This window comes from Manacus vitellinus, unplaced genomic scaffold (genome assembly GCF_001715985.3).
Source record: "Manacus vitellinus isolate BGI_N305 unplaced genomic scaffold, ASM171598v3 scaffold_8_pilon, whole genome shotgun sequence".
Lineage (NCBI taxonomy): Eukaryota > Metazoa > Chordata > Aves > Passeriformes > Pipridae > Manacus > Manacus vitellinus.
Genome location: NW_021940864.1, coordinates 3624054 through 3650266, shown reverse-complemented (window position 1 = coordinate 3650266; position 26213 = coordinate 3624054). Strand labels below are relative to the sequence as shown.

At 46.9% G+C, this 26213-nt stretch overlaps 1 protein-coding gene across 1 annotated transcript in view; it reads left to right on the top strand.

The window, feature by feature from the left end:
- GALNT14 (polypeptide N-acetylgalactosaminyltransferase 14) overlaps positions 1 to 26213 on the top strand; it is a 63307-nt gene that overhangs the window by 35808 nt on the left and 1286 nt on the right. Inside the window, exons 7-15 of the mRNA XM_029965082.1 lie at positions 2014 to 2135; positions 6376 to 6463; positions 7137 to 7221; positions 8365 to 8468; positions 12895 to 13021; positions 15585 to 15677; positions 17035 to 17118; positions 18334 to 18478; positions 25720 to 25839. Of these exons, the coding sequence (XP_029820942.1) occupies positions 2014 to 2135; positions 6376 to 6463; positions 7137 to 7221; positions 8365 to 8468; positions 12895 to 13021; positions 15585 to 15677; positions 17035 to 17118; positions 18334 to 18478; positions 25720 to 25839 (968 nt within the window). The remainder of the gene's footprint in view (positions 1 to 2013; positions 2136 to 6375; positions 6464 to 7136; positions 7222 to 8364; positions 8469 to 12894; positions 13022 to 15584; positions 15678 to 17034; positions 17119 to 18333; positions 18479 to 25719; positions 25840 to 26213) is intronic.

The window sequence follows — 26213 nt, the reverse complement described above, 5'->3', positions numbered from 1 at the left end:
AGTGGCCAACAAGGGAGGTCAGCGGCTCCTGGGGACAGGAGGACCATGATAAAAGGGGATGTGATAAAGGGCTGGGATTTGAAATGGATCTCCCCTCTCTTGCTGAAAAAGATGGAACTATTAAGATATCCAGTGAGGCTCAGCTGTAGCTTATTAGCCAGAAAATTAGAACAGGCAAAACAAAGCCCCGGGTCTTATTTGTAAAGATGTTCGCTCTAATAAAAGAGAGGAGATCTGCTCCTGCTGCTTCTGTGGGATTTTTTTTTTTTTAATAATTAATTATATTTGAAAGATTAAGAAAGGCTATATGGAGGATGAATGTATGTCCTACTGGGCTGCTGCTGGCAACCTTTTGAGACATTTTCCAGCCCCCCATAGCCTGCGTCTGTGCTTTCAAATTCTGCTTTGCGGTATTAGGAGAACAAAACCCTAAGTTTTTTCATGCTGCAAATCAAAGGTGCGAGTCCAGGTGGGTGTTGGGTTGAGGAGACTGAGGAGTGGAGATTTATTGCGGTTTCTTTCTGCAGAGGGTTTCAGCTCTGCAGGTCTGGTGACAGGGTGGCAACAAATCTCATGGGTGTAAGAGACATACCTGCTTTGGCAGGAGAGTAAGGGAGGTCTCCATAGACCCTCACCTCCTTCTCATCTTTCTGTCCTGTGTGATGGAGGTACATATGTGCTTATCTCCAGCATATAGACCCGCAGGTATTGGTGCTCTGTAAATCAGTCAGAATGTGGGAAGCCAGCCTTACCTTGCTTAATACAATTACATTGCTTAATACATCACTTAAGTTGTATCCCTCAGGGCCTGCTGGGATCTGGGGAGGTTTGGAGTTGGTGCAGAACACGTAGCTACCCATGAGATCTTAGGAGTTGCAGAGAGAGATACAGTGACAATCTGTATTGTAGAAGATGACCTTGGCAAATGCTGGATTGTTCCAGGCTTTGTTCTTCTGTCCCTCTCCCTCCTGCTCAGAGGCTGTTCCTTGACCCTGTTCCTCTAGGGAATTTTAATATGAAAGTCAGTGACCTTCTACATGGACCTGATGTGTGACTGCTCCCTGAAACCCTTCTATCTCTCTTTATCTGTCCCTATGGCCCCTCATATTGCCACTGTTTCTCCTTCATAAAGAAGCTCTACTCTTCTTCAGTCACCTGCATCTCCTCTTGTTTGCCAACAAACCATCTCTTTTCTTGTGCTGCAGTTCACTTGAGCATCAACTGCATGCAGGAGGAATGTTGAAAAGCTTTTTAACTCCTGCATAAATAGGAACAGAGCATCTTTAAGAGCAATGATTTTGCTGAAGAGTTTAGTGTGAAATCCATGTGTGCAGCTGCTTTTCATGACCTCCCTCTTTTTTTCATTTTTCTCTCTCCCAAACGCATGCAGCAATCCACTGCCATCTCGAAAGGATTCTAAATTCACCATCAGGGCCCTGATGAGCCAAGTGGGCTCTTAGCACCTTGAAAACCAACTCTCTTTCCTTGGTAGAAAATGTGTTCCCATTGAGCTGCAGATCAGCAAGTTGCCCCAGGGCAGGAGAGAGATCTGGGGGTCACTGGGACACAGAGGCACAGCAGGGGAAAGTTAACAGTCTAAGAAAAGCTTAATTCTGGCACGAGGTGACCCTACCCTCAACTCCCCTGGCGCATTCCCCACTGTCTTATGTCTGTGTTAGATTTATTACCTGAAGGGGGTCATGGAAGCATTTAAGTCATGTTTTGCCCCAGAACGTGACAGCAGAATTAATTGTGCAAATTAAGGATTGGCATAAATGGCATAAGTCATATATCTTGGTGGAACCATTTATTTGCTTTGGGGACCTTAGGAAATGGTTAGCATACCTTGCAGCATCAGGAGGGAGGCAATGAACCTGGGCTATGTTTTATCTGAATGAGGTTCAGGCAGGTCAAAACTCAGGGAATGCATGAGTGCAAGAGACCATGCTGGAGGAGCCTGGGGGTGTTACCCAGCCATCTGGACAGCAGCTGATGTGGTGTGTCCCTGAATAGGTCTGATCCGGTCCCGAATCCGAGGGGCAGATGTGGCAAAAGCAGGTGTCCTGACCTTTCTGGACAGTCACTGTGAGGTGAATAAGGACTGGCTGCTCCCTCTGCTGCAGAGGATCAAAGAGGTGAGTGCTCCTGAGAGACCAGGATCACCCTCAGGGGATGTATCAGTGATGTCCACCTCCTCTTCCCTCTCGATGGGCATGACCGTCCAGCCATAACCAACGGCATCCAAGGCATCCGAATAAGGAAGTGATGAACTTCTAGGCCTATTCTGGTCTTCCTCCACCCAACAGCCACATGGGGTGTCTCTGTGACTGGGGGAGCATGTGGGTGGGTGGGACAAGGTGTCTCCCAGGGCAGTGAGACTCTTAACTGGCAAGCACAGGTTGAGTGGTGAAAGGGGAATACGTGGGCAGTGCTCCAGCAGAGTTTTTAATTAGGCTCATGTAAAATGCTCAGTGCTGATGATTTAAGGGAGTGACGGCTCCTTGAATAGGGGCCGAATTTAATTTCATGCAAATTAAGTCCTAATAAATTGATTTAATAGGATTTAAATTCTGCTGATTTTGGAGCAGACAATGACATTCTCCTTTCGCTGGCGGCGACTCTCTCGTCAGACGTGCACACGGAGGCTCCCGGCGCCTCGGCACTCGAGTTGGGGGAGCTCCGTGCTGGTGACCTGCTGACACCAGGGTGCAAGGGATGAAGCCTTCAGCTTCAGCACAGATGCATGATCCTTTCCCTTCTCCATGCCTTGTTCTTTCACCTTGTTACACCTCTGGTTCCTCATTGGTAGTTTTAATTACTCGGTAATTTTAAAATTACTGAACTATGTTGAATAAGGGCATCTGAGGAGCAAGGGAAAGCTGAGGTGGTGGGTCATGGAGAAATCTGCCTAGTTGGTGTTCGCAGTGCCCCTCATCCAAGGCATCCTGCTTTTCACACCTCCATATGTGATAGCTGTTCTGGCTGGGCCAGAACACCTCTGTGCTGTTCCCACCTCTGTGCACCAGTGGTGGGACAGGGGAAGGGGGGCAGAGCACCAGGTCAGGTCCCTCTGCAGCAGGGGAGAGCTGTTGGTGCTGCTAGCAGTCGTAGTGCAACCAGTGCTGGAGAGGTCCCAACCTTGGTGTGCAGGCTGGGCAACAGTACTACTGATAAATGGAATTAAAATGGTCTTTTCATATTATCAGTCACAGCTCTGGTGCCATGTGCAGCATCACCATAGGAGTTTCACTGCCTCCTGGTCTGAATACAGCATCAAATGCACACATCACCTCTGTGGACTTTTTTTATTTGCTCTTCTGGACTGAATCTTTCTCTAGCTGGAAGGAATGCAGTCTATAAGGTTGCACTGCTGCTTGTGCTGCCCTCGCTTTGTCCAGTGTCTTGCAGCCCCAGGCAGCAAGGGAGACATACTACAAAGAGTGTTGAGGGACTAACAAAACAAGGGCAGTCCCACTTGCTTGCTTTTTAACTGCTCGCAGGAGCTGCAGGATAAGGGCAGAGTCCTTGGTTTCCTTCTTCCCAGGACCACCGTACCCATCCTTTCCATCAGGACTAAAATATTGATCAGTGAAGTGTATGAAATGTTACTGCTGCCACCTTCAGGCTGTGCTCAAGAGATGGGTTCCCTGTCCAACCACTCCGTGAGGATCCGTGAGGATCAGCCACCTAGGAAGAGCATTTTCTCACTCTGTTACTCCTAGGAACAGTTTGCTTTGAGCTAATGTGATTTAAGTTCCAACCAAATGGGTGCTGAGCGCCTCAAAGCAAACCTGGACACTTTTTCCACCACCAGCCACCCACCCCTGCATGTCACTTCCCTTGTTTTCTGAGCCAGAGCAGCTATTCCTGCAACTTTCATGGTAGGAAACACCAGAGCTCATGTGTGGCACCACGCACCCCTGTGAAAGTGCCCCTCAAGCCTTACATCAAGCTTTCCCAGCAGCTGATGGTATCCCCCCCAGGCTGACACTCACTTGTGGGTGTGGGCAGCACATACCCAGCATATGGATTTGGAAACAAGCAGGAAAAGCAAGTGATGGAGTGTGGGGGAATGAGGGGGAGTCTGGGGGGTGTCAGACCTGTGCCTGGGACGGTGTGTGTCCCAGGGAGTGGCAACGATGGTCGGTGTCTTGCACCAGTGTGTTTGCAAATGCATGACTGAGAGTGCGTGGGCATGGGCTCTTGTTTTTACTTATGGAACAAATATCTCTAAAGCCATTAATGGTGCATTTCAACTGAATAACTTTTCTAAAAATGTAATTATGCAGCCTGAGGTATTTTTACAGTATGACTCAACAAGCTCGCCCCAAAACTGTATTTACAAATGGCACTGGGATGAACCAGTGAATGGTGACCCCTTACTTACAGCTCAAATACCTCTCCAGTCTGGTGCTCTCTTGGGAAGGGGGATGCACATGAGGGGCAGCTTGGCCCTCTTACCTTACCTAATCCTGCTGTGGGGCCAGAGGAGCGACTGTGGCCCTTTTTGTTGACCATTACAAGGTCATGATGTAGAGGCTGGGAGACAAGCTGCAGTCAAGGTCCTTCTCCAAGGCTTAAATGTATCTGTTATCTTCAGGACCATTTTCAGAGGTTTTTTCTGTTCATTTAGGTCCCTACGTTGGTATGTTTGAGAAGTGTAGTGGGGAAATGAATTCTCAGGTTTGTGAAAGAGAATTGAAGATTTGGGTGTTGTTAATAATAACATGCCCTGCCATGAGTGGGTATCAAAAAAACAGAGAGATGAAGCTGCCTATAATAAGATTGGTACTCAGCCCAAAATAAATCATAGCAACAACGCTGTGCTCTTGAGCATGCCATGCTTTTCTTTTGAGGGTCAGACAGACCTTGATGAAAGCTGAGTAAATATAAATGTTCCGAGGACATGGCAGGGAAAGTGAGGCAGGGAGAAGGCAGCACTGCTCAAGGGTAGCATTTTGCAGTAATGCACTCAGCCCAGATGTGAAGGGGATTTTCTTACAAGAAGTTGTGCTGTGCAATGAGTAGCAGTGAAATTGAAGTTGGGGATGAGTGTCAGCTATAAGATGCTTGAGGGACAAGTTTTAAACGAGTGTATACAATCCTTTCCATGCCGTGTTCAGCACACAAAGCAGATGCTTTGCTTAAAACCTTTCCCCTGCCCTCAAGCAACTGCAGGATGCTTGGCTGTACTGGAGTGTGGCAGCTTGGGGGGCACTGTGCAGCAGCCACGATGGGTTTGATGGGTTTGAAAGGCTCATCGTGCTTGGATGTGACTTGAGTTTCCCCATGCAATACATAGATAGAGCAGACCTTGCCCTTTCAGTGAGATATTTGACTCACAGAAAGTGATGGTAAGACCCCTGACTTGACCTTGTTATGGAAATACCAAGTATTTGTCATGCTCAATTGGAAAATCTGGCTCTAGTCCAGCTCCCAGCTCATGGCCTTTGGTTGCTTCTTCCTACAGCTGCATTTGAATACTCCTTTGTCAGGACTAATTTCTAAAACAAAGTCTTTTCCCAGCGAGAGAGCAAGCCTGTGTGTGCTCAGATGCTTTCCTTTGTATGACTGTGAAAAACAATTTGATCTAGTGAGGGTAAAACCTTGAAGTTTGAGCTATAATTGGAGTTTGGGATTTTCGAAAAGAAAAAGGGAGATAAGAGACCAGTCAAAGCTGTCAGAGTCTCTTCCTCCTGTAGATATTTTTGTTCATAACTGTTTGTATAATCTCTTTGCCCATAACAAGATGTTAATTAAATCACCACCAGCTATTTTAAATGAATCAGGTCTTCTTTTTTTAACCCTTTCACACCTTTGTCAAAACTCTTAACTGTACTGCCATAGTTTGTGCATTATAAAAAATACCTGTATTTGAGCTATGTGACTGTGTTTTTCCTCTGTCATTTCAATTGCCCGTTTGTCACTTGATTTCTGAAATCTGATCAAAAGTGAGATGAAAGGGGAATACACTGGTGAATTTGCAAAAGGCAGAAGGAACTTTGCATTCAGCCCTCCAGCCTGTGGAGGGCAAGACTGGGTGAAACCCAAGTTGGTTGGAGATGCCAGCTCAGCAGCCCAGCAGCACACAGCCCTCTTTCCCAGGACAGAGAGTGCCTGCCTTTCCAGCCTCTCTTGCTGACATGCCCCTGGCTCCCAGCAGTACCTCTGCCACTTGGTGCTGCAGCCGTTAATTCCTTGGTTGAATTGACTGATGGCTGAGGAGAAGGAGGCAGTGATGGGCACTGGTCCCTGACAATCCTGAATGATGCCAACATTTCCAGCCATCTGATGTCTGCAGCAGCTTGGAGAATCCCTTGACCAGTTTGAGTGGTGTCATCTGAAGTCATAGGTCTTTTCGGTCCTGCTTTCCAGGATCCCACCCGAGTGGTCAGCCCCGTTATTGACATCATCAACTTGGACACTTTTGCTTATGTGGCGGCTTCCTCAGACCTCAGAGGAGGTAAGTCCCAGCGTCATGCGTGCCCTGTGGGTGTCCAGCCGTGGTGTGAACATGCACTGGCCTGAGGAGATGGTGGCTTTGCACCACACCTCTGGCTCCTGCTACCTCACAAAAAAAGTGCATTAGCACTGTTCAGTGCTCCCCGCTGGCTGTTTCCAGGCTATTCTAGAGACAGGTGAGTGTGGCGTGAGCAATAGTGTTTGCTACAGTGGATAAGGCAGTCAGGCAGGAAAGAAGGGTCATGTCAAAGCCATCCTGGGCAGCACTGAAAGTGACAGGAGGAGATGGGGGATATCTAGGCAATAAATGAAGGATGCAACTGTAGCGCTTATTAGTATGCCTGTGCTATTTGTAGCATGCAGTATCCGTCAGAGTGTGTGTCTGTGTGCACAAGGGGACTAAGCAAGGTTTCAGCAGCAGCTTTAATTCTGACTTTTTCTGCCTTTGGAGTGCTTGACTTTGCAATTGTAATGCAATGTGTTGTTTCTTGTTCATACATAGTAGTAAAATATGTTAGTGATTGGACTCTTCTCCCAAGAGCTGCATCTGTGTGGCTAAAGTCATTTGAAAGTGGGGAAAATGCTTCATCAAACACAGCTTATGCATCCTGCGTTGCCTCCCAATTCATACCAATTTCTAATGTCCCCATGGCACTTCTCTGCTTTGGTTTTAGGTTTCGACTGGAGTTTGCATTTCAAATGGGAGCAGCTTTCCCCGGAGCAGAAAGCCAAAAGACTTGATCCCACCGAACCCATTAAGTAAGTCAAGAAGGGGCAGGAGGCACCTGTGGGGCAGGACAGGCTTCTCCTCTGACCTGATGTGTGTCCCCATGCACCATAGCGGTGTGTTGCTTCTTCCAGGACACCTCTGAACTTCTAATACCTATAGCAAGCTTCTGGCTAGCCTGGGTTTTGCAGTACAGCTTCACCCCCAGCACTGAAGCCTGAGAGTGCCACAAAGGTAGAAGGGATATATTTGTGGTTATTGGTGTTTTGGTAATGGTTAGGGTTTGGTGTTGTGGTTAGGGAAAAAGCCCAGTGCTGTAGGCTACTGCTCCTTTCAGCTCAGCTGTCACTTAAAAATAAAGCCTTGGCCCATGATGTCTAGGCCAAGTCTTTCCAGATCAGCACTGCTCTTCTGAACCTCACTGGAGACTCCTCAGAAATAGGGGGTGCAGGAGAGAGAGCAAAACTGAACAGGAGAGATGCCATCTGTCCTCATGCTGTGGGGTGGAGGGAGTTCTTCACTCTGCTGAAAATCTCTCCTGGCAGCAAGCCTGGTGCTGGTGTCTGCAGCCCCAGCCATGAAGCGCTGGGCTGTGAGGCATGGAGGAGACTTGTGCCAGAAAACAGCGATTCTCCTCAAGCTATCTTCTGGGTCTGCCCTCCCCTCCTCCATGGACCTTCTCTGTGCAGTTTTCTTAGCTAATCCAAAGTCTGAAAAATAATCCTGTTTTGAAATAAAGATCACATAGCTAGTGATGGCTTTTAAAAAGCCTTTCTGAATTGGCTCTGCCTTCCTCTCCCCGGTGGAATGGTGCTCTTAATAGGCTGGCTCCAGGCAAAAAGCTGGTCTGAGTGAATAACCCCCCAAGTACTAAGTGCATTTTGGATGCTGAAGCCTACAATCAGGGCTGTGAACTTTGGGTTTGTAGGAGTTGTACTAACGGGTGCATTAGGCTGTCATTAAGTGCCAGGCAGTTTCTGACTGACAGCAAAATACCAAGGCAGCTGAAAGAAGGGCTCAGATGCATTTTGAAGTACATTGTCCTTTTTTTTTTTCTTTGTGAGAAGGAAGTACATAGGTAATGTCCCAATGATGGAAAAGGAGGCAAAGGGAAGGGCTGCTTCTGTGCATCCAGTGTTTGAAAGTGTGTCCTCTTTTCCTTACCCATTTTACAGGACACCCATCATTGCTGGAGGGCTGTTTGTGATCGACAAAGCCTGGTTCAACCACCTGGGGAAATATGACAGTGCCATGGACATCTGGGGTGGGGAGAACTTTGGTGAGTCATTCTTCTTCATTCTCTGCCTTGCTGTGTTGGTTTCTCTTTCTGAGTCATGCCAGATGGATACAAGGTCATTTTGGACTTTGCTTTGAATGCTCTGGATGGTTTCCCTCACTGACATTCATAGGTTATGGTCTCAGTAATGTAAGGAATCCAACAACCATATTGTTGATGGGAATGATGGGAATTGAACAATTGCTGGGACGTGGGACTACCTGTCTTCCATGCTGCTTTGATGTTCTGTAGGTAAATACCCTAAACCACAGAGCTTTCAGCTTTGGTGTTACCCTCGTATTCTTTCCTGATCTTATTTTCCCCTTAATAAAGCAAAGATATGTCTTATTCCATTGCCAACAGCATTTCAAAGCTGTGAACTGAGGCATCAGTGCCTCCTTGAATTTGCAGAGTACCTGGAACAGTAGCTACCTCGGCATGCTGCAAATAGGTGGCAAAGTAACACAACTGCTTATCCATTCCTGTGTCACTGACTGGCTGAGTGCTGCCAGGCTCTCCATGACAGTCACTTTTCCTGCACCAAAATAATAGGTTAAGAGCTGACCTAAATTCAGTCACCTCTGCCCCTTGTCACGGGACAGGATGGACATTAAGAAATCTCCTGCATGCAAACTTGAGAGGGCACATGAAAGAGGTAACAGCCTGTCCCTTGTCCTCCTTGTCAGGTGGAGCTGGATCGGGTTGGGCTGTTCTCTCTTTGAAGCTGTAGCAATGCTGTAGATTAGAGCAATACACTGTATCCAGGAAAGAAGAGGGAGGCATTCGATGTCAGTGAGACAGATCAGAACCTGGCTTTAATAGCTTGCACCCCTGGGGAGTATGGCTAGCCAGGAAGGAAGGATCTTGTGTCTTAACACATACAGCAATGCTGTCAGTCATCCAAGGGAACAGATGCTGCCACCTTGCAGTAATCCATTCGCTGCCTGGCACTGTTGTTTGCTTCACATGCCTTGTCTCCCTAGATATATTTTATTTAGTTATATCCTATTGTGCAGTAGGATCTCACTCACTCATGCTTTCTCTCTGTGGGTGGGTATCTTGCCGCCAGACTAACCCAGAGTGTCGGAGTGGGGTGGCTCTAAGGAAACCAAAGAGAGGAGTGACAGCCCTCCTGCCTCCCCCGCTGGATCAATGGCCCAAACAAAGAAAGGAACTAGACAGGAAGAGGGGGGAAGAAGGACTGTCACGCTGTGTCTGACCTGCTGTTGCCGCTTGTCATTCGCCTCTGACAGCAGCCAGCCCGAGCCGCTCCTGGGAGATGAACAGTGACAGGACAGCCTGCTCTTGGGGGAGGCTCCATCCTGGCAGCTTGTCCAATGCCCTGTAATGGCAGGCATTGTGCTCCTTACATGTGGTTATGGCCCATCCTATGGAGCAGAGCACAAGATTTCCCTCACTGTGCCCCAGAAGGCTGGTCCCAGCTGAACGTACACTGGCTGTGCTGCAGGGTGTGCCAGGACATTGGTGTGACAAAGGAAAGCCAGGCAGGTCAACTTTGCAACAAAAAAATGCAGGTCTGCATAGTAGCAGGGCAGATCCTCTCTTGCCCATCGCCCTGAGAGCAGCAGCGTGCCTGGCTCACAGCTGCATCTCCTGCAGGCACAGCAGTCGAGGGCAGTGTGTCCCATCTCTCCTTTGTACATAAGCAAGGGCAGCTGAGACCCTCCTGGGCCCAGTCAGTTCTGGGCAGGTGATGGAGAGCAGGAGCTGACCAAGCATCTGTTCTTTTTGGGTGCTTGCAGTGAACCATGCTTTTCCTGGTAGCTTAGTCCTGAGGGGGTGCAGGACTCTGGTCCTGAGGAGCATCACTGCTGCTTTTAATGTTATTGACTGTGCAACTAGAGGGGGCTGGAGACTTTAGGCAAAACAAAAATGAGTCTCTTTGTGTTGGAAGAAAGACATTGTAGGTGTTTTGCTTCTTAAATGTACTTAATTCCCTCTAGATGAGTAATGGCAGAAAGGAATTGCAGGGCAGCAAGAAGTGCTAAAGGTATTTTACCAAGTGAAGGCCAAGTCCAGTGCACCCCAATGCGTATTGCTCACATCCCTCCTTGGGGCCACTTGAAGGGACCACTTGCACTGGCAACATCTCTCAAGGGTCAAGTGATGCACACTGTCATTTCCTGCTACCCTGGCTCCTCTGAGTTGACCCTGTGCCATGCTTTAGCTGGTGCCTCAGTTTACCTTCTCTTGAGGCACTTAGCTCTTGGCTGCCTGTCTGGATACCCTGTTTGTTAGCTGCCATGGATGACTCCGTGGGTCATCCCTGCTGGAGGAAACCTGTGCTTTAATTGTTTCTGCTGGGCCTAGAGCAGGATCTGCAGGGTGCAACTAGTCTGAAGCAGGGAACTCAGAGTCCTCACCATCTCATGCCTCCCCAGCACTGTGTCCTTATTCCAGACTGCAGTGCACAGAGGTCACGTCTTCATTAGGTTTTACATTAAGACCAGGCAAAGACTGAGTGGTGCAAGCCTTTCCCTTTCTGCTCAGCCTCTCTCAGGCTGAGCAGAAGGACCAGAGGAGGGGAAGGCATGAGGCAGTAGCCACGCTGTGGACCAGTCCACAGCTTCTTGTCTGGTTGTCCCCTTTTATTGGACACCCTTCTAATTTACACGGCAGCACCAGCAGAGTGGCCGGCGCTGTGGCACGTGAACAAATGAGAGCGACAGCCACATGCAAGGGGAACTGAGCACAGCAGCTTAGAGTGGCCATATCCTGCCGTAATCTCATTTCCCTGCAGCTGTGATTAAGGTTGCTCCCAATGCAGCACCAGGACATGGCACAAAGGCGCTGTTAATACCCAGCACTGGGGAAAGTGGTGAGGCTCCAGCTGCTGTTGCAGCTCTTGCGTGTAAACACAGCAGTAAAGGGAAGGGCAGGGAATTTCTGGGAAGGAATACTCCTCCCTGCTGTGCTTTCCCACCACTGCCATTGTTTGCCCCTGCTCCCAGGGCCAGCTGTTAAGGATGGGATCAAGCCTTGAATTTTGGGCCCGCACACCAAGGCTTTGCAGCTGTGTCAGCCTCCCATTTCTATCAGCTCAGGAGCAGGCGGGTGTGTTGGGAGTGGGATGGGAGCAACATTAACCTGGCTTCCACCCCTGCAGCAACATGCAACTTGGGGCTGAGCCATGTGTACTGAGGCGGCTTTGGAGGTCCAGACTCCAATTCGCCTTTGCTCCCTGAAACTGTGAGTTGTTTTTGGAGGGATGGCAGCTTTGTAGGCCAGCAGTGCCTGCCGTTGGAAGAGGAGGAGTCCTGTCCCCACTGCCCAGTTGGCCTGCCTGCCACAGGTGCTTGTCTTGCCAGCATCCGACCTGGGGACAAGTCATCCTTGCCTTGGCATATGTGAGGGGACTTCTGGGAGCACAAGCTGGCAAAGATGATGGGTGTCCTTCTGTCTTAATTTTGTAGTTAAATGGGGGGGTGAAAATGAATTATTAGTTTTGGAGTAGATACATGCTACCTATAGCTCTTTACTGTCAACAGTCGATAAAGTAGGATTCAAAGACCCGCAGAAGCCTTTTCATTTTAATTTCATTTCTTCTCCATGCTGGTTCCGTCTGAGCATGACTTCCTGACAATAGAGCTGCAGATTCATAGCTTCATAAACATTAGGACCAGATGGGCCCATTAGATCAGTCATTCTGTTCACCCATCCTACCTCATCCAGCTCCCTGCCAAGAGCTCTGTAACTTCTGGTATCAGTTGTGCCACAGGCTCATTTTCTCTGAGAAGGGTCCCAAGGGCCAGCCAGTGAGTGGCTTGGAGTGACTCGGAGTCATTTCCCATACTGACAGCTTATCCAGACTTTTGAGATAATCCCTCCCACCACTGACCTTTGCTTGTGTGAGGGTGTGTGCCATATTGTACCACCACATTGGCACCGATGGCATAGTACCTGGGCAGGGTAAGCTCCAGTCCATCTTGGGGCAGGCAATGGATGCACAGCTCCCTGTTCAGTTTGCAAAATCAGTGCTGGATTCATAAAGAAAAAGACAGTTGTAGTTATTCATAAAGAGATTTCATAGCCTCTCGTGGTGAACTTGAGAGCCCTTTGGAGGGAAGTGACTCTGAAATAGGCAGAGCAGAAGTAATTAGGGGAGCGCAAAACTGGCAAGACAATTCTGCAATGTAAGCGGGGCTGCATGGAAAGGGACCTGCTTACTGTCTCATGCTTGCCATTGTGATAGCACCTGCTGTGCTAGAGGCAGGTTTCAAGTGCACTGACTTCAAAAAGCTTGCAAGAAGCTTTGAAATGCACTTTTAAGGCAGTTTTGCCTAGGAGAGCCCCTCTGGTAATTGATTTAGCCAAGTTTAATGTGGCAGGGGATGAAGTGAGAGCTAACACTAGGATCCAGACTGCTCTAGGACAAAAAGACAAAATGCTGAAGCTGCTTCTCTTGTAGAAATCTCCTTCCGTGTGTGGATGTGCGGAGGGAGCCTGGAAATCATCCCCTGCAGCCGTGTTGGGCATGTCTTCCGGAAGAAACATCCATACGTCTTTCCAGAGGGAAATGCCAATACATACATTAAGTAAGTGGTTTGTACTTGCTCTTTTTTGTGAAACAGAATGAGGAGCTGCCTTGTAGGGAGGGAGGAGGAGAGAAGACAGGGAGGAAAGTTTGTTTAGAAAACTCTGAAATATCCTTGGGCAGAAATTTCCTGAGCCAAAGAACATACATGTTAGTACAACTGTCCTGCAGGATTTCTACAGTGTCGAGAAAATGACAAAAATAGGACAATTATATGGTACCTTCCATCAGCACAGAAATGGAGGAATGGCCCCAGCACATCTCTGACCACTAGCTACTGGAACAGCAAATGATTTAGACCTTGAGTCACCAGAACACATTTATAATGACCTGCACTCAGGCTGCCAGCAATGTCTGTCAGTACCCAGTGACCTTAGCTGCGTGTTCAGCATGGCTCAGCTGAACCAGAAAATTTGGTTCCCAAAGTCTCTCCAAGAGGGGAGCCAAGCACCTTGCTGGAGTGGGTGACTGTGCCTCTGGACTGGTGCTGTCTCTTGAGCAGAGGCAGCAATGGGGTGCACCTTGCTGGCATGTACACTGGAGGAACTGCCAGGCCATCCCAGCTGAAGGGGACCTCTCGTCAAACACAGGAACATAGGCTGAATGAGATACTGAAATGGCTGGCTGAAATGGGCTAAGATCCTGAAAACATCAGGCAAAGAAGAAGGCAATCCAGAAGTGAGAATAGGCATGGGAAAGTTGATGGTAGCAGCTAGCGAGGTCAGGAGGGATGTTCTCTGTTTTTAGACTGTGAGGCCGAACGTTGTTGCTTAAGTAAACGACAAACACGTGGGGTACTTATACTAAATGCAGGGTTGTTTCTCAGCTAACCTGCAGTTGTGAGTGCTTACACACCAGGCATTCCTTTTAGTGCAGGCTTCCCAGTGTTAGAAAGAGCCAGCAGCACTTGTGAAGACCCGGGCTCTCTGCAGCTTCCCTATCTTTTACATGAGACAACGAGCTGGGGGAGTGCAAATTACACTTCTCAGTTACACCTAATTCATGATTTCCAGCCATGCAGTGTGTGGGGCAGGAAGGGGGACTTTGTCACCTTGAATAGCCGGTGTTGAGGGGCACAGGGCATTGCTGGAATCAAGGAGGAGAGCACTATTTTGAAAGTCATGAGGAAGGCTCTTGCTTTTAGTACTGAAGTAAGATTCATACAGAAGAGGCTGGGATGTGGCAAAATCTCTGCTGTCGACATCGGTGCAAACCTGAGTGAAAAGGTAGTGTCTGCATTGCATCACCTGCAGGAGGAGCAAGGAGAGCTTGAATGGGTACAGCTCTTCTGGCTGCTTCTCTGGCACAGGCCTCTGGGGACCTAGGGGATGCCTGTATCATGTAGGTGTGAGCCTCATCATTTATCCCCGTGTTTCTTGTAAATCCAGATGAGATCAGGATGCCAAACAAAAGAACCCTGCACTTGGGGGAAGGTTAGGTACAGATGTAAACACTGATTCAGTCATCTCTTGAACAAGAGCACTTAAACTATTTCCTTAGAGAGAGGGGAAGAAGCCCATGAATCATCAAGGAACTGCAAAGCAGTCTGGAGAAACATACCTGTAGGCATCAGGAGGTTGGATGTTGTTAACCCTATGATATCTATCAGCCTTAAACTTAATATTATAGTATATAGACACAGAGGAGAAGCAGCTTCTGGCACCCTGATGCTATGTAGTACTTCTGTTTAAATAGAGATGTTAGCAAAAAATATCTCCACCCTTCTGCCAGATCCTGATTTTTTTTCCACACAACCCCTACTTCAGAGTGAGCTTGGACTCCATTGTAGTGCTGGCTTCACATGCTGACTGTCTCCTTTTCTGGCCTCCTGGGACTTGGCTGGATCCAGAGCCTGCCCACGGCACGTGCAGTTTAGTGATGTAGAGGCACCGGCCTGCCTTGGAACAGGAGATTGGAGGACTCCCCTGGCCTGGGCAGAGATAGGCAGATAGGCATGGAGCAACAAAGATATTTGCGAGAAGAGTTAGAGCCATCTCAAGTCAACAGAAGACTTGCTGAGGTTCATAAACCTGCAGACACCTGGCTGATGTGAAAGACCGATATTTATACACTGTGGTGGGGTGGTTCCTCTTAAGTTTTGAATGCTGAGGTTTGCCTCAGTGAAATCCAGGAGTGCGATGCAGGAGAGTCTATACAGGATTGACTCAAAGGAAATATTTGCAAATCTTTGGCAAATTTTTCACCACTTTTCTGAGCTCCATCCAAGCCACTAAATAAAACACCAGGCACTCCTGCCTGGGAGAGATGATGCTTAAAAGAACCTTCAGTTCCAAGTATGGTGGATACAAATAATCCAGCTGAGTTTGAAATGGTGAATTCTTCACCCAAGCTTTATTTGGCCTGATGAGTTTGGTCCCCGGAGTAATGAGGAGGAGGAGTACCTTCTCTAGTAGTAAGGAGTGGGCTGTCTCAAAGGTGATTTGGGTGATGCCAAAGACCGAGTTGAGGGTAGGAGGAGAGCAGGATGGATCAGTTAATACATTTTGGAAAATGTTACCTTGGAGGCTTCCTTGGTTTCATCTGTCTTTTGCTGCCTCCTTCAGAAACACCAAGCGCACTGCGGAGGTGTGGATGGATGAGTTCAAGCAGTACTACTACGCAGCTCGTCCCGCAGCCCAGGGGAGGCCTTATGGAAAGTAAGGATCTTGCTCTGCCTGTGCCCTGCCTGTGCCCTTCCTGTGCCCTGCCTGCTGCAGTGGGGTGTTCACGGTGACGTCTCTCTGCTGCGGAAACCCGCCTGCGTTGTTTCTGTAGTAACGCTCAATTAAATGCTAATGGTAGGCAGATGCTATGAGCACAGCAATGAGACCTATAAACAGCCAGTTTATATGCTGTGCTGGTTTATCCCAGAGAGTGAGCCAAACCCAGGTGGGGGAAAACCTTTGCCTGTGTCCCACCCTTGGCATTAGGTACAAATACTTCTGGTCCCAGAGGGGAGTTTGGTGGGAGAGTTCAGAGGTGTTGTTGTCAGCTGAGGAGAAGGAAAATCATCAATTTTTTGGCCTGCTAATGCTTTATTGGAAAGGAGCAAGTCCTTTGTATGCAGGGAGTTTGCCATTCATTCTGTGAACAGTCAGAAACACCTCCCTGTCAGGAGGACTGTAAATATTTGTGTTATATTTCTCATTTTCATATGGTCCTCCTTGCCTTAGAAAGTTTCCTGTGGACCACAGGTGGTTCCAAATCCAAACCCATATTCCTTGTAGCTAATCTTCAGTCTCCAGAATAAATAAATTAAAGTCCTGCTGACTAACCTGTTTTCACTGAATTATTATCCTACTCCCATTTATTGGCACCAAATGAAGTAACGTCTCTGTCCTGCTTTTTATAGGAGGGTGTGGAGAAGTTATCCTATGCAAAAGGAAGGTACTGGAGGCTTCCAAGTACTCTGTAAATGCCAGCTCATAACAGCTTCACAGGCTGGCCTAGGGAGGAGCTGGAGTTTGGAAAATGTCACTGTACTGCCTAATCCCTCAGCAGAAATTTTGTCATGATTAATGAAAGAAAAAAGTATTTCACCATGAGATTAACTTCTGCTGACTTAAAAATGTGTTTAGGTGCTCTTGGAATCAAGGCCTCCTGTAGTCCTGTAAACTAAGAGTAACTTAGTATAGTGAATAGCATATATTAATTTCCTTGTACGTTAATATAGTAAAGTAATGCTTATTGCATATAGTAGACAGCATACATTTTTTTACTGATAATTTTTAAGTGACTGCACTTTTCTGTTGATCTATTTATGTGCCCAACTTCAGACTCCTTGTTAAAATTGCAATATGTCGTCATGCCATTTTACCAAGTGAGACCTCCAAAGAGATGGGGATCAAACAACCTCTCAAGCTCATGCAGAAGAAAGCAGAAAATAGAGCTGCTGATGCTCTTGTGTTTGCCGTCTGTGCATATCTGTTGGATTTCTATCAGCCTCCCTTTTTGGTGTGTTGGGTCTCACTTAACTCATTTCCATTGCATCTCTATGATATTTTCTTCCTACAGTGTCCAGAGCAGAGTGGAGCTGCGGAAGAAGTTGAAATGCCACAGCTTCAAGTGGTACCTGGAAAACGTTTATCCCGAACTTCGGTATGGATGTGCCATCTCCACCTGTCTCTAGCAGGCCACTGGCATGCCCCATCCCTCCTGCCCCACAGAGCTTCCCTCTTCATCTCCAGTCCCCCCATGTCCCCCTGCCCCAGAGACTCAGGCACCCCCTCCCTTGGGCTTCACAGAAGGGCAAAGTAAATTTTGTGCTGGCTTCAAATACAGTGTGCCATGCTGCAGGGCCAGGAGTTGGTCTTCGAGTATCCTTGTGGGTCCCTTCCAAGTCAGGATATTCTATGATCCTGTGATTTGTGATCCTGCTTTCTCTAAACAATCTTATAGACCTTGCAGCTCTTTGCTGTGGGATTGATGAGGGACAAGACACCAGTTATTCCCATTTACTCTCAGGGATTCATTAGATGTCCTCCTGCCCATGCTGTGGGACAGGTTGCATAGGGAAATAGCTAGTTTTCCTCTCAAAAGTATCCCAAGGCAGAAAATCCACCATAGCCTCTGCTGGGCTGTTTCAGTACTTAATGACTCTTGCTTACTAAAGAAGCACCTAATTTCCAGTCCTTTCACACTGTTCTGTGGTACTCAAGGCTTCCCTGTTGTGAAACCATCCACTCTAGGATTTTATGACTTGTATTCAGATAGCTCTGCCTTGCTTTGCTTAATATCCACTTCCACAGTTGCTTTTGCACAGATATTTTTTAGTTACCAAAATTATTCTAGAAACCGTTGCATTCATTCTCCTATCAGGAGCCATCCTCAGAAAGGGTGGAAAAGTTCTGGAGGTACTGCCAGGCACCCTGCTGGTGCAATGGCTAAGTGCAGAATCACTGTGTGAAAATGGTGATTTATAGCTGTTTTCTTGGGGTTTTTTTGCTGTATGTGGCATTACACAGCAGCATTTACAGGGAACGCCAGGGCTCTGTGACAGTGTGTTATAAAGTTCCTCACTCTTGTAAGCTGAAGGCTGACCTTCAGCCTGCTCAAAGTCTATTCCTTGCTCCTCTGTTTGCCTTGTGCACTGTTATTTATTTTTTCCTCTTGTAAAGGTCAGCCATCCATCTCCGAGCGCTGCTTCTGCAGCGTCCCTGTCCGTGTACTGCTCTCAGTGGTTCCGTGTTGTAATAGATCTTGCCACTCCCATTTTGTGAAGGTGAAATGGTGTGACCTTACCCCACTGAGCCTCCTTTGAGTAGTCCGTGGGCCTGGGAAAGTACGGATGTTGTTTAAACGCTGTTCCCACAGGATTCCTGAGGAGTCGCTCTATCAGACTGGGATGATCAGGCAAAGACAGAGCTGCCTGGAGTCACACAAGTCTGAAGACCAAGAGCTCCCCATCCTGAGCTTAAATCCTTGTAACAGCAGCAAGGGCACAGTACCAAAGGCACAGGTAAGATGTGTTGTGTATCCCCATGATGCTGGATAGAGAGAAGCCTCTGGGTCAGCTTCAAGATAATTGCTTAAGTTTACTAAAGCTCTGTTGGAGGATTTACCTGTTCTGACAGACCCTTTCCTTAGATAGCATGTAGTTAAACCCTGGTAACTCCACCTGAGTTAGGTGGAAGCCCTGGGCAGCAGCAGGGATTGGTGCAGGAGCCACAGTGCAGTGTGGACCACTCATCTCTGTGCCAGCCTCTGCTGACCACTTACTGCCAGGAACACCACACGCTGCTCATCTGCGCAGCTCAAAGACAAAGAGAACTATAATTTCCTCTCATCTTTCAGCCTTTTCTCTTTCAGAATGCACTGAATCGCAGTGGTATTTATAACTTCGTAGTCTGCATTCTCTCAGTATTAGATTGCCCATTAAACTAGTGAGAATTTAATGAGGACGATCTCGTTTTTTTCAATCTCACTGAGATGAGAAAAAGCTGTATGAATTGGTGTTCTCAAAATCACAGCCCGGGAAACATCAGAGCCAAGAGTAGGCTCATGTGCCTTGTTGCAGCAGAGTTTCTGGAGCAAGACTCTGAAGACACAGCTACAAAACCTGCCTTTCCTTCAGCCTCCCTTTGTGATTTTGGGCATGTCAGTAAGTTCTCTCACTGTTCCCATCTATAAAACAGGGAAGATAACAATCACTTGCTTCTCCACTGTTGCTGTGAAATAATTTAAAAGGCAATGGTGTGCTTGCTTCCGCTTGACTGTACATTCTTAACCCTTGTGGTTACACATTCAAGCCAGGTAGCTGTGCATATGAAAGGCCCAGCCTGGGGAGACTGATCTGTATGTGCAAAGGAAGCTTGTCATTATGTGCATCTCTTTCAAATGCAGTTGCATGCCTGTCTTTAGGCAGGAAAATAATATCTGTTTCACAGCATGGTAAAATCAACAATGATTACTCGAATATTAGTCAGTTCAGAAAATATAATGAATATAATTGTGAGTGTCACACAGTTAACACTTCTTAAGGTTTCACTGGTTTCCAGGTTCTAGGATTGTTTTTGTTTCTTCCTCTGCTACGTGGACTTTTCACATAAACAGCAAGAAAAGCAAGCTAATGAGAGGAGGTCATCATGTTTTGCAGGGCCAGCTCTGCAGAAGAAAAGAAAAATGTTTCAGTGACAATTGCAACTTTCAATGAATTGGATGTTTTTTTAAAAAAAGCTGGAAAAATCAGAATGAAAAATGCTGCTGCAAGCTAGCATTTCAAAATGAAATGGTATTGGTCTTTCTGAAATATCAGTTTGATGTGGTATTTTAAAATGAGAAATGTCATGCCAACAAGTTGGATTGTTTCATTCCCAGCAAACACATTTTGTTTTGACATTTCTATGCAGTAAATTTTTGGAATTTTTCATGGCACAAACTTTTCAGCTTCCCATTCTGATTCTGCAGCAGTTTGCAATAGGTCAACACTTCCTGCTGGATGGCAGCTCCATTTCTTGTGCACATCCAGGACTAACTCTACAAGGGAACAGAAAAATACACTACAAACAGATTGCAGAATGCCTATACTCAGTACACAACAGGAACAGAGAAAAACCTTTTCCTTTTATCTTTCTGTCTTTCTAGTATAATTCTCTGTTACTTGTACCCACAGAGACTATTTCAGATTAAAGCGTGATATTTAAACTTTCATTGTGAATAGAAACATATTTTAATGACACAATTGTTACAAGACCACCTGAACTTGTGGATGACATGGGTGTTATAGTGACCAGGCTGTGTAGGATCGATTATGCAGCAGTCCTGACTGCTACTTAGTTTTGCATTTGATATACCATAATAGAGCAATAATCTTCACTTTTAACATATTGAAGTCACGTCTTGTTTGCCCTAAGCTTCATTATTTGAAAAATAGGTTTAGTTGAGTCAAAGCTGTGCTTTCCTGGCATTCAGTAAGTACCATGGAAATATCCTGGCCATCCAAATTCTTTATTTTCGCTATTACAGGAGCAGTAATTTGGTTGCTTTGATTGCCTTCCTGTATCTGTCTCATTGCTAGGCTCCCCCAGCCCTTTAGCAACATTACATGCATGAAGTCCTGGGACTGGGTGTGAGAAGATCTGAGCTATCATACATTATCATGGTTTAAAGAGAGAGGCAAAGGAGCTGTGAGATGGTAATGAGTTGCTCTTTATTTTAGTTCTTTCTATCTGTAGTGCAGGGAAAGGATGTTGTGAGACCTCTGGCTACATCCATAGTTTGGATAAATTGAGATGAATACTCTGTGGTGAAATCAGATTTACACCCTTAGCAGGTCTCACAGACCCTCCCTGGTGGTGTCTGGTGTTGGCCTTGAATTACAAAAAAGGGCACTGAGGCACAAAAAGACCCCTTATCTTTGTGTAGGAGAGCTCTGTTCTGTCATCCTGGGGATCCATTTGGCCCTTTCTGTTCCAAAAGGTCTGGCAGTGGTCAAAGTAGGCTCTGTCCCTTGAGATGGCTCTCAGAGGGCTCTTGAGTTATTGACTGGCAGAGATCTTTGTGCAGTGCTCATCCCCAGGGCACAGCGGGCTCTGCCTGCACTCCTGCCCACTGGAGCCCTTGTACTCTATGCTTTGTTGCATCTCATTTGCTAAATGAAGAGATTGATTTAGTTTTTCACAAGAGAGATGCATCTGAGGGAAAATAATTGATCATAATTTTGTCCTCATCTATCTAATGAAGATGTGAGTAGTTGGGGGTTTTTTCCAAGTCAAGTGTCAGTTGATATTAGTTCACAAAGTTTGGAACAGACATCTGACTCTGGGATTTATTTAAATCATTAACAGCTTCTGGAAACCTGACATACTTCAGATAAAAAAAGCAGAAGGTGCTTTGACCTGGATACTCACACACATGCAAGCAGTCTCTGCAAGATGAATGTAAAGTTCAGGCATCTTCTAGACAAGCAAGGAAACATTAAGAAGGCTGTGGCATCCATTTCCTGGGCCTGCACCCCAAAATATCTGGTGTTTGGAGCTGAGTGGCTGCTATTGCATTTAAGTGGCATGTGCTTGACTCTTCCTGTGAAGGAAATGCAGTCTCATAGTCTGCCTGATACAGCTTTGATGCTCACCCCAGTTTGCTTGAGGTCCTCTGCTGACTAAATCTGCATTTTGGAGAACATTTAGCATCTATCCAAACTAAGTGTGCCTCCTGAGACAACTCAGCCATAAACATTCTCTTCTGACCTTCCTCCCCTCAAAAGCCTTCGTTCTTCTTCATGAACACGTCCTGCCCCAGCTGTAGGCTGGCCAGAGCTGCAGGAGGCAGGCTGAGCTAGCAGAGCAGAGGGGTAGCAGTGGCACCTTGTGTACTTCGCTTTCCCTCTCCTGAGATGTGTGTAAGTGCCAGTTGCATCCCAGGGTCTTTTGATGAGAGGAGCACTTTGGTGTTCTTAGGTGACCCATGCAGTCACATGCCTTGGGAAGTCCTTCCCTCTGATTTTAAAAAGATAATTGGGGAATTAGATTTTTCCCAGCTTCTTCAGAAACATTTTTCTTTAGCTACTACCTTGGCTTTAGGGTACAGCTGACCTCTTACTCAGTAGCAGAGGCCTCTCTGTCACGTAATGCTGGGTTCCCATGGGACTGCTCCTCCCTAGGCTGAGGGGCTCCTTCCTCCATCTGTCAGCCAGGCTATGCCAAGCCGAAGGTCACATTTTAAAATAATTTCCTCAATTCATAATCATGCTGAGTAACAGTGACAGGTGCCTGCTCAAATGATGCTAAAGCCTTGAAAAATAATCACAAGCCTCAGATGGGGGGTTAGTGTTATCTGAGGCTTTGGAGGAGGGGGATTGCTGGTGGTGGTATGCAGCTGGTAGCTCTGTTCTCCAAGCCCACCCTCTTCCTCCTTACTCCACCACCACTTGTGTTTGTCTTTGAAAAGGCCAGAAATCTTGATTTCAGTTTCACCTCGTATATCTGTTTTTCACTGGTGCTGGGATCAGATCTAAGCCCTGATGGCTTCTTCAGGCCAGTCTTCAGCCCTGAAGCCATGCTAGCTCCTTGAAAATCTCCTTAGGAGTACCATGGGCTACACTGTCCACCACAACCTCCATGGTGTGTAACTCTGTTGTTGTTACTGCTGTGCTGGCCATGTCAGTGCTAGGGGTGCCAGGGTTTAGGAGATAAAGTAGTTTCTAATGGAAAAGAAGAAAAAGGCAGAAATTTTAATCCCAACTGCTACAAATAAGGAAAGATATGAGGTAAGATAAAAATTTACATGGCCATTTGCATGCATTTGAACTCAAAGCCCTTCATGGGTTCTGTGGTGTTCAACTGACTCCCCCCCTGTACCCCACAGATTTCTTAATTTTCTGCATCATTTTCTCTGGCTTTCATCTAGGACTGAGAGGGGACAAGACATGATTAGAGCTGGATAAAACATTTTGAACAGGACTGGCTTTCATAAAGGAGCCATTCTGCCAAAATAGATGAGCTGTGTGAATATCTGTCAGTTGAGATAAAGACAGTAGAAGGACAGCCTGGGGGCAAGAGGGTAGGATCCAATGTCAGCTGTCGAACCAATGCATACATCTAGCTCTGGACTCCTCACTTGTTATGAGGAACAAAGCTTAGGAAAGATGGTTACCACCACCCTTTCTATCCCATGGACCATTGCTGAATGAGAGAATGGTCTTGCCTTGAGAGGATGTGAATATTGGGAAGGCTTGAACAGAGCCTGGCCTGGCAAAAAAGCATGGAGAACCTTTGTGAGGAGCAGTCCTCCATGAGGTACCTCAGTGAAGCAAGGAGGCTAAGACATCAAAGTCCCATGGCCTGAGTTAGTTGGGGGATCCAACATATACACAAGTCCAGGATTAACTAGCTGCTGCTGAGGAGCATCATGGATGCAGCTCCAGCCCTGTCCTGAGGTAGAATGACTAACAACTGGTTAAAAATGTAAAGCAGGTTTTCAAAGCAGCTTGTAGTAGCGTGGGCACCAAGAACAGATGTTGGAGCTTGCCCTGTAGGGTTTGGTTCTTCACAGATGCAGGAGTAATTTGGCACCTGATTTCCCAGGCTGGTGGTTTACACACAGCAGCTGACAGCGTGCATGGTTGGGATGTCTGGAATATGTTCACTGTAGGATCAGGTAAACTCTGCTCCATATGACAAAGAAGAACTAGTTGCCAGAAGGCCCTTTGGGTGCAGATTACAGCTTTGAAAATGAATGCTTGTTATGTGCCCAAATCCTGGGCAGCGCTCACTGAGAAGCCTGTGGGCAGGCTGTTCAGAAAGCCAGGTTTGATTTCCATGAGCTGGTGGGGAGTAGTGGGCTAAGAAGCACGGGGTATGAGGATCACAGTGTAAAATCCTTGTGGAGCTGGGTCTGCTGTGCAAAAGCGTGTTTTCCCTTCCAGGTGGCTAAGAACCTGAATCAAAGTGGGATTTATGTTCCCAGGAGTTAAATGCCTGTAGCTGTCTGTTTTGAAGTTGAGGAGAGGAGTTAGAGCTGCTGACGGTGACAAATACCAAAGGAGTGGAAGCGTTTCCCTGCTCTAATAATTCATGCTAGTGCAACAAAAAACCTCCACCATTCAAAGTCAGAGGAGCTGCAGGCATCCCAGCTCTGAGAGCAGGGCAGCCATTCTTCACATTCCCCTCCAGCACTTAGAAAGGGTTGAAGTCTCCCAGGAGCACCTTTTACCCTTCATTTTTCCAGCCTCAGCCTGATAGCCATATGTTTGAGCTCTGCCTTCCCCTCCATTGCCAACACCACTGCTCACATCACTTCTCACGGAGCTTTGGCTCTCTATATCTGAGCTCTGAACTGTTTTGCTTTCTCTCTGCACCTTTCCTTTCACAGCAGGTTTTGCGTTTTCATAGCCTGTACTGTGTCAAAGCATCTGCCTTGACTACTGGGGGCTGTTGCAGAAACCCTCTTGCTCCCTGGCCTTGTCTCTCCAGCAGGGTTATTGCCCTCTGACAGTGAAGCCAGCCTGCTCTTTGTCCTCCAGTCCTGCTCACCTGCCCTGCCACAGTTCAGAAACCTGCTTTCCATTTGCTCCCACTGCTGCTCACCTGACTGCTCAGAACCATTTACATAGCAGGAGTTGATCCTGCTTTGCACTCTGGCTAGGGGCCCTCAGAAAACCCTTCCAGCCCCGCTCTTTCTAATTTTAAAGTTGATGCTCACACAAAGTTATAAGCAAAACAATTGTTCCAGAATTCTCCCTCCAGAGTTATGTGAAAGCCTGGTTTGCAGTTTCCCGTCAGCCAAACGAGCTCTTGTCTATTTGTGTACTCACACAAATAGCAAGGAGACATCCCTTGCTTGGGATCCTCTCAGGAGCTGCTTTTGGGTAATATGAACACTGGTAAATGATAGGAAAGTTCAACTGGAATAAACATTGGAGTAAACTTCTGTGAAATACTCCTGGGCTATGTATCTGTACATGCCTGATGCTTTGTTGTGCACATTTAGAAATTCTGGTCAAACTATCAGCTACTTCTCTTTTTTCCCAAGTAAAACATCTAGTAGTGAAAAAGAGGGTAATCCCAGACAGCCCCTGTTGTTTGGTAAGCATCACACTGGGCAAAGTCTCTGTTCCTCCAAAGTTTATTTCTTAGGCTGAGAAGCTCATAAGAGAAGGTGAACATGAAAAGCAGTATGAAGAAAAAACCTTCAAGACAGCCCAGAGGAACAGAAGTAGCAGTGGTCATCACAAACCAGTACAGCAAACCTTTGGAATTTGCTCCTGCTGCCTTGATAGAAAGCCAAGCTTTATCCCTGATTTTTGTTATATTTGGGAACAGAATCCTAGGAGTTGCAAACATTTGCTTTGTATCACCTCTCCCACCACCAGCTGCAAAACATTTCTGCTGCTCTTCCCTGGAAAAACAGGATTCCACACTGTGTGGTTAGTAGTATTTCTGCCTCTCTTTTGCTTTTTTCCTATCCTTTTTTCCCCCCAACCACAGCCCAGTTCTAGCTATGGAATCTTTTGTCTCATGAACCATTTTCTTCCAAGTGCTTTTGTAGACATTTTCTTTGGTACCTGCAGTCCCCCAATAACAGCTGCAGTTTTGGGGAGGCTTGAAACAGTGACCTGTCCTGGTGCCTCTTGAAGTCAATGATGTTTATGCTTGCCTTCAGAAGGGGCAGGATCCAAGCCAAAGTGTTGGTTTTCTGAGTAGAAGAATACCAAGAGTCAACACTGATCTCTCACCTCATTTTTTTTCTTCCTCTCTGCAGGAATGGACGTACACGTACAACCACCAAGTCCGCCAGCAGCAGCTGTGTTTGTCTGTGTACACGCTCTTCCCTGGCTCCCAGGTGCTGCTGTCACCTTGTAAAGAAGGTGACAACAAGCAGGTGAGCCCTTTCACTGATCTCCCATTTTCTTTGAGATTCCCTTTCTTTCATCATAGTATTACTGCACAGTAAATGGCCCGTGTGTTCTGACTTCATCTGGGAAGCACAGTCTATTCAGGAGTACAGACTCTGGCCTGTTCAGCCCTTTGCCTCTTAAATGAGTGTGTTGATAAGGACGTCTATTAGTGAGGGTGGTGATCTGGATACTTATCTGCAGAAGTCAAACCCAAACTGGCAATTTAGTTCACACGGGCTGCCAGTCAGGCAGCAGATGCTAACGTTTCTCTGTAGTTAATCACTGAGCTGGCATTTGAACCAGTGACCTGGGGAAAAAGCTGTTAGTAATGTATTATCTTCCTGAAGCCAGGCAGAGG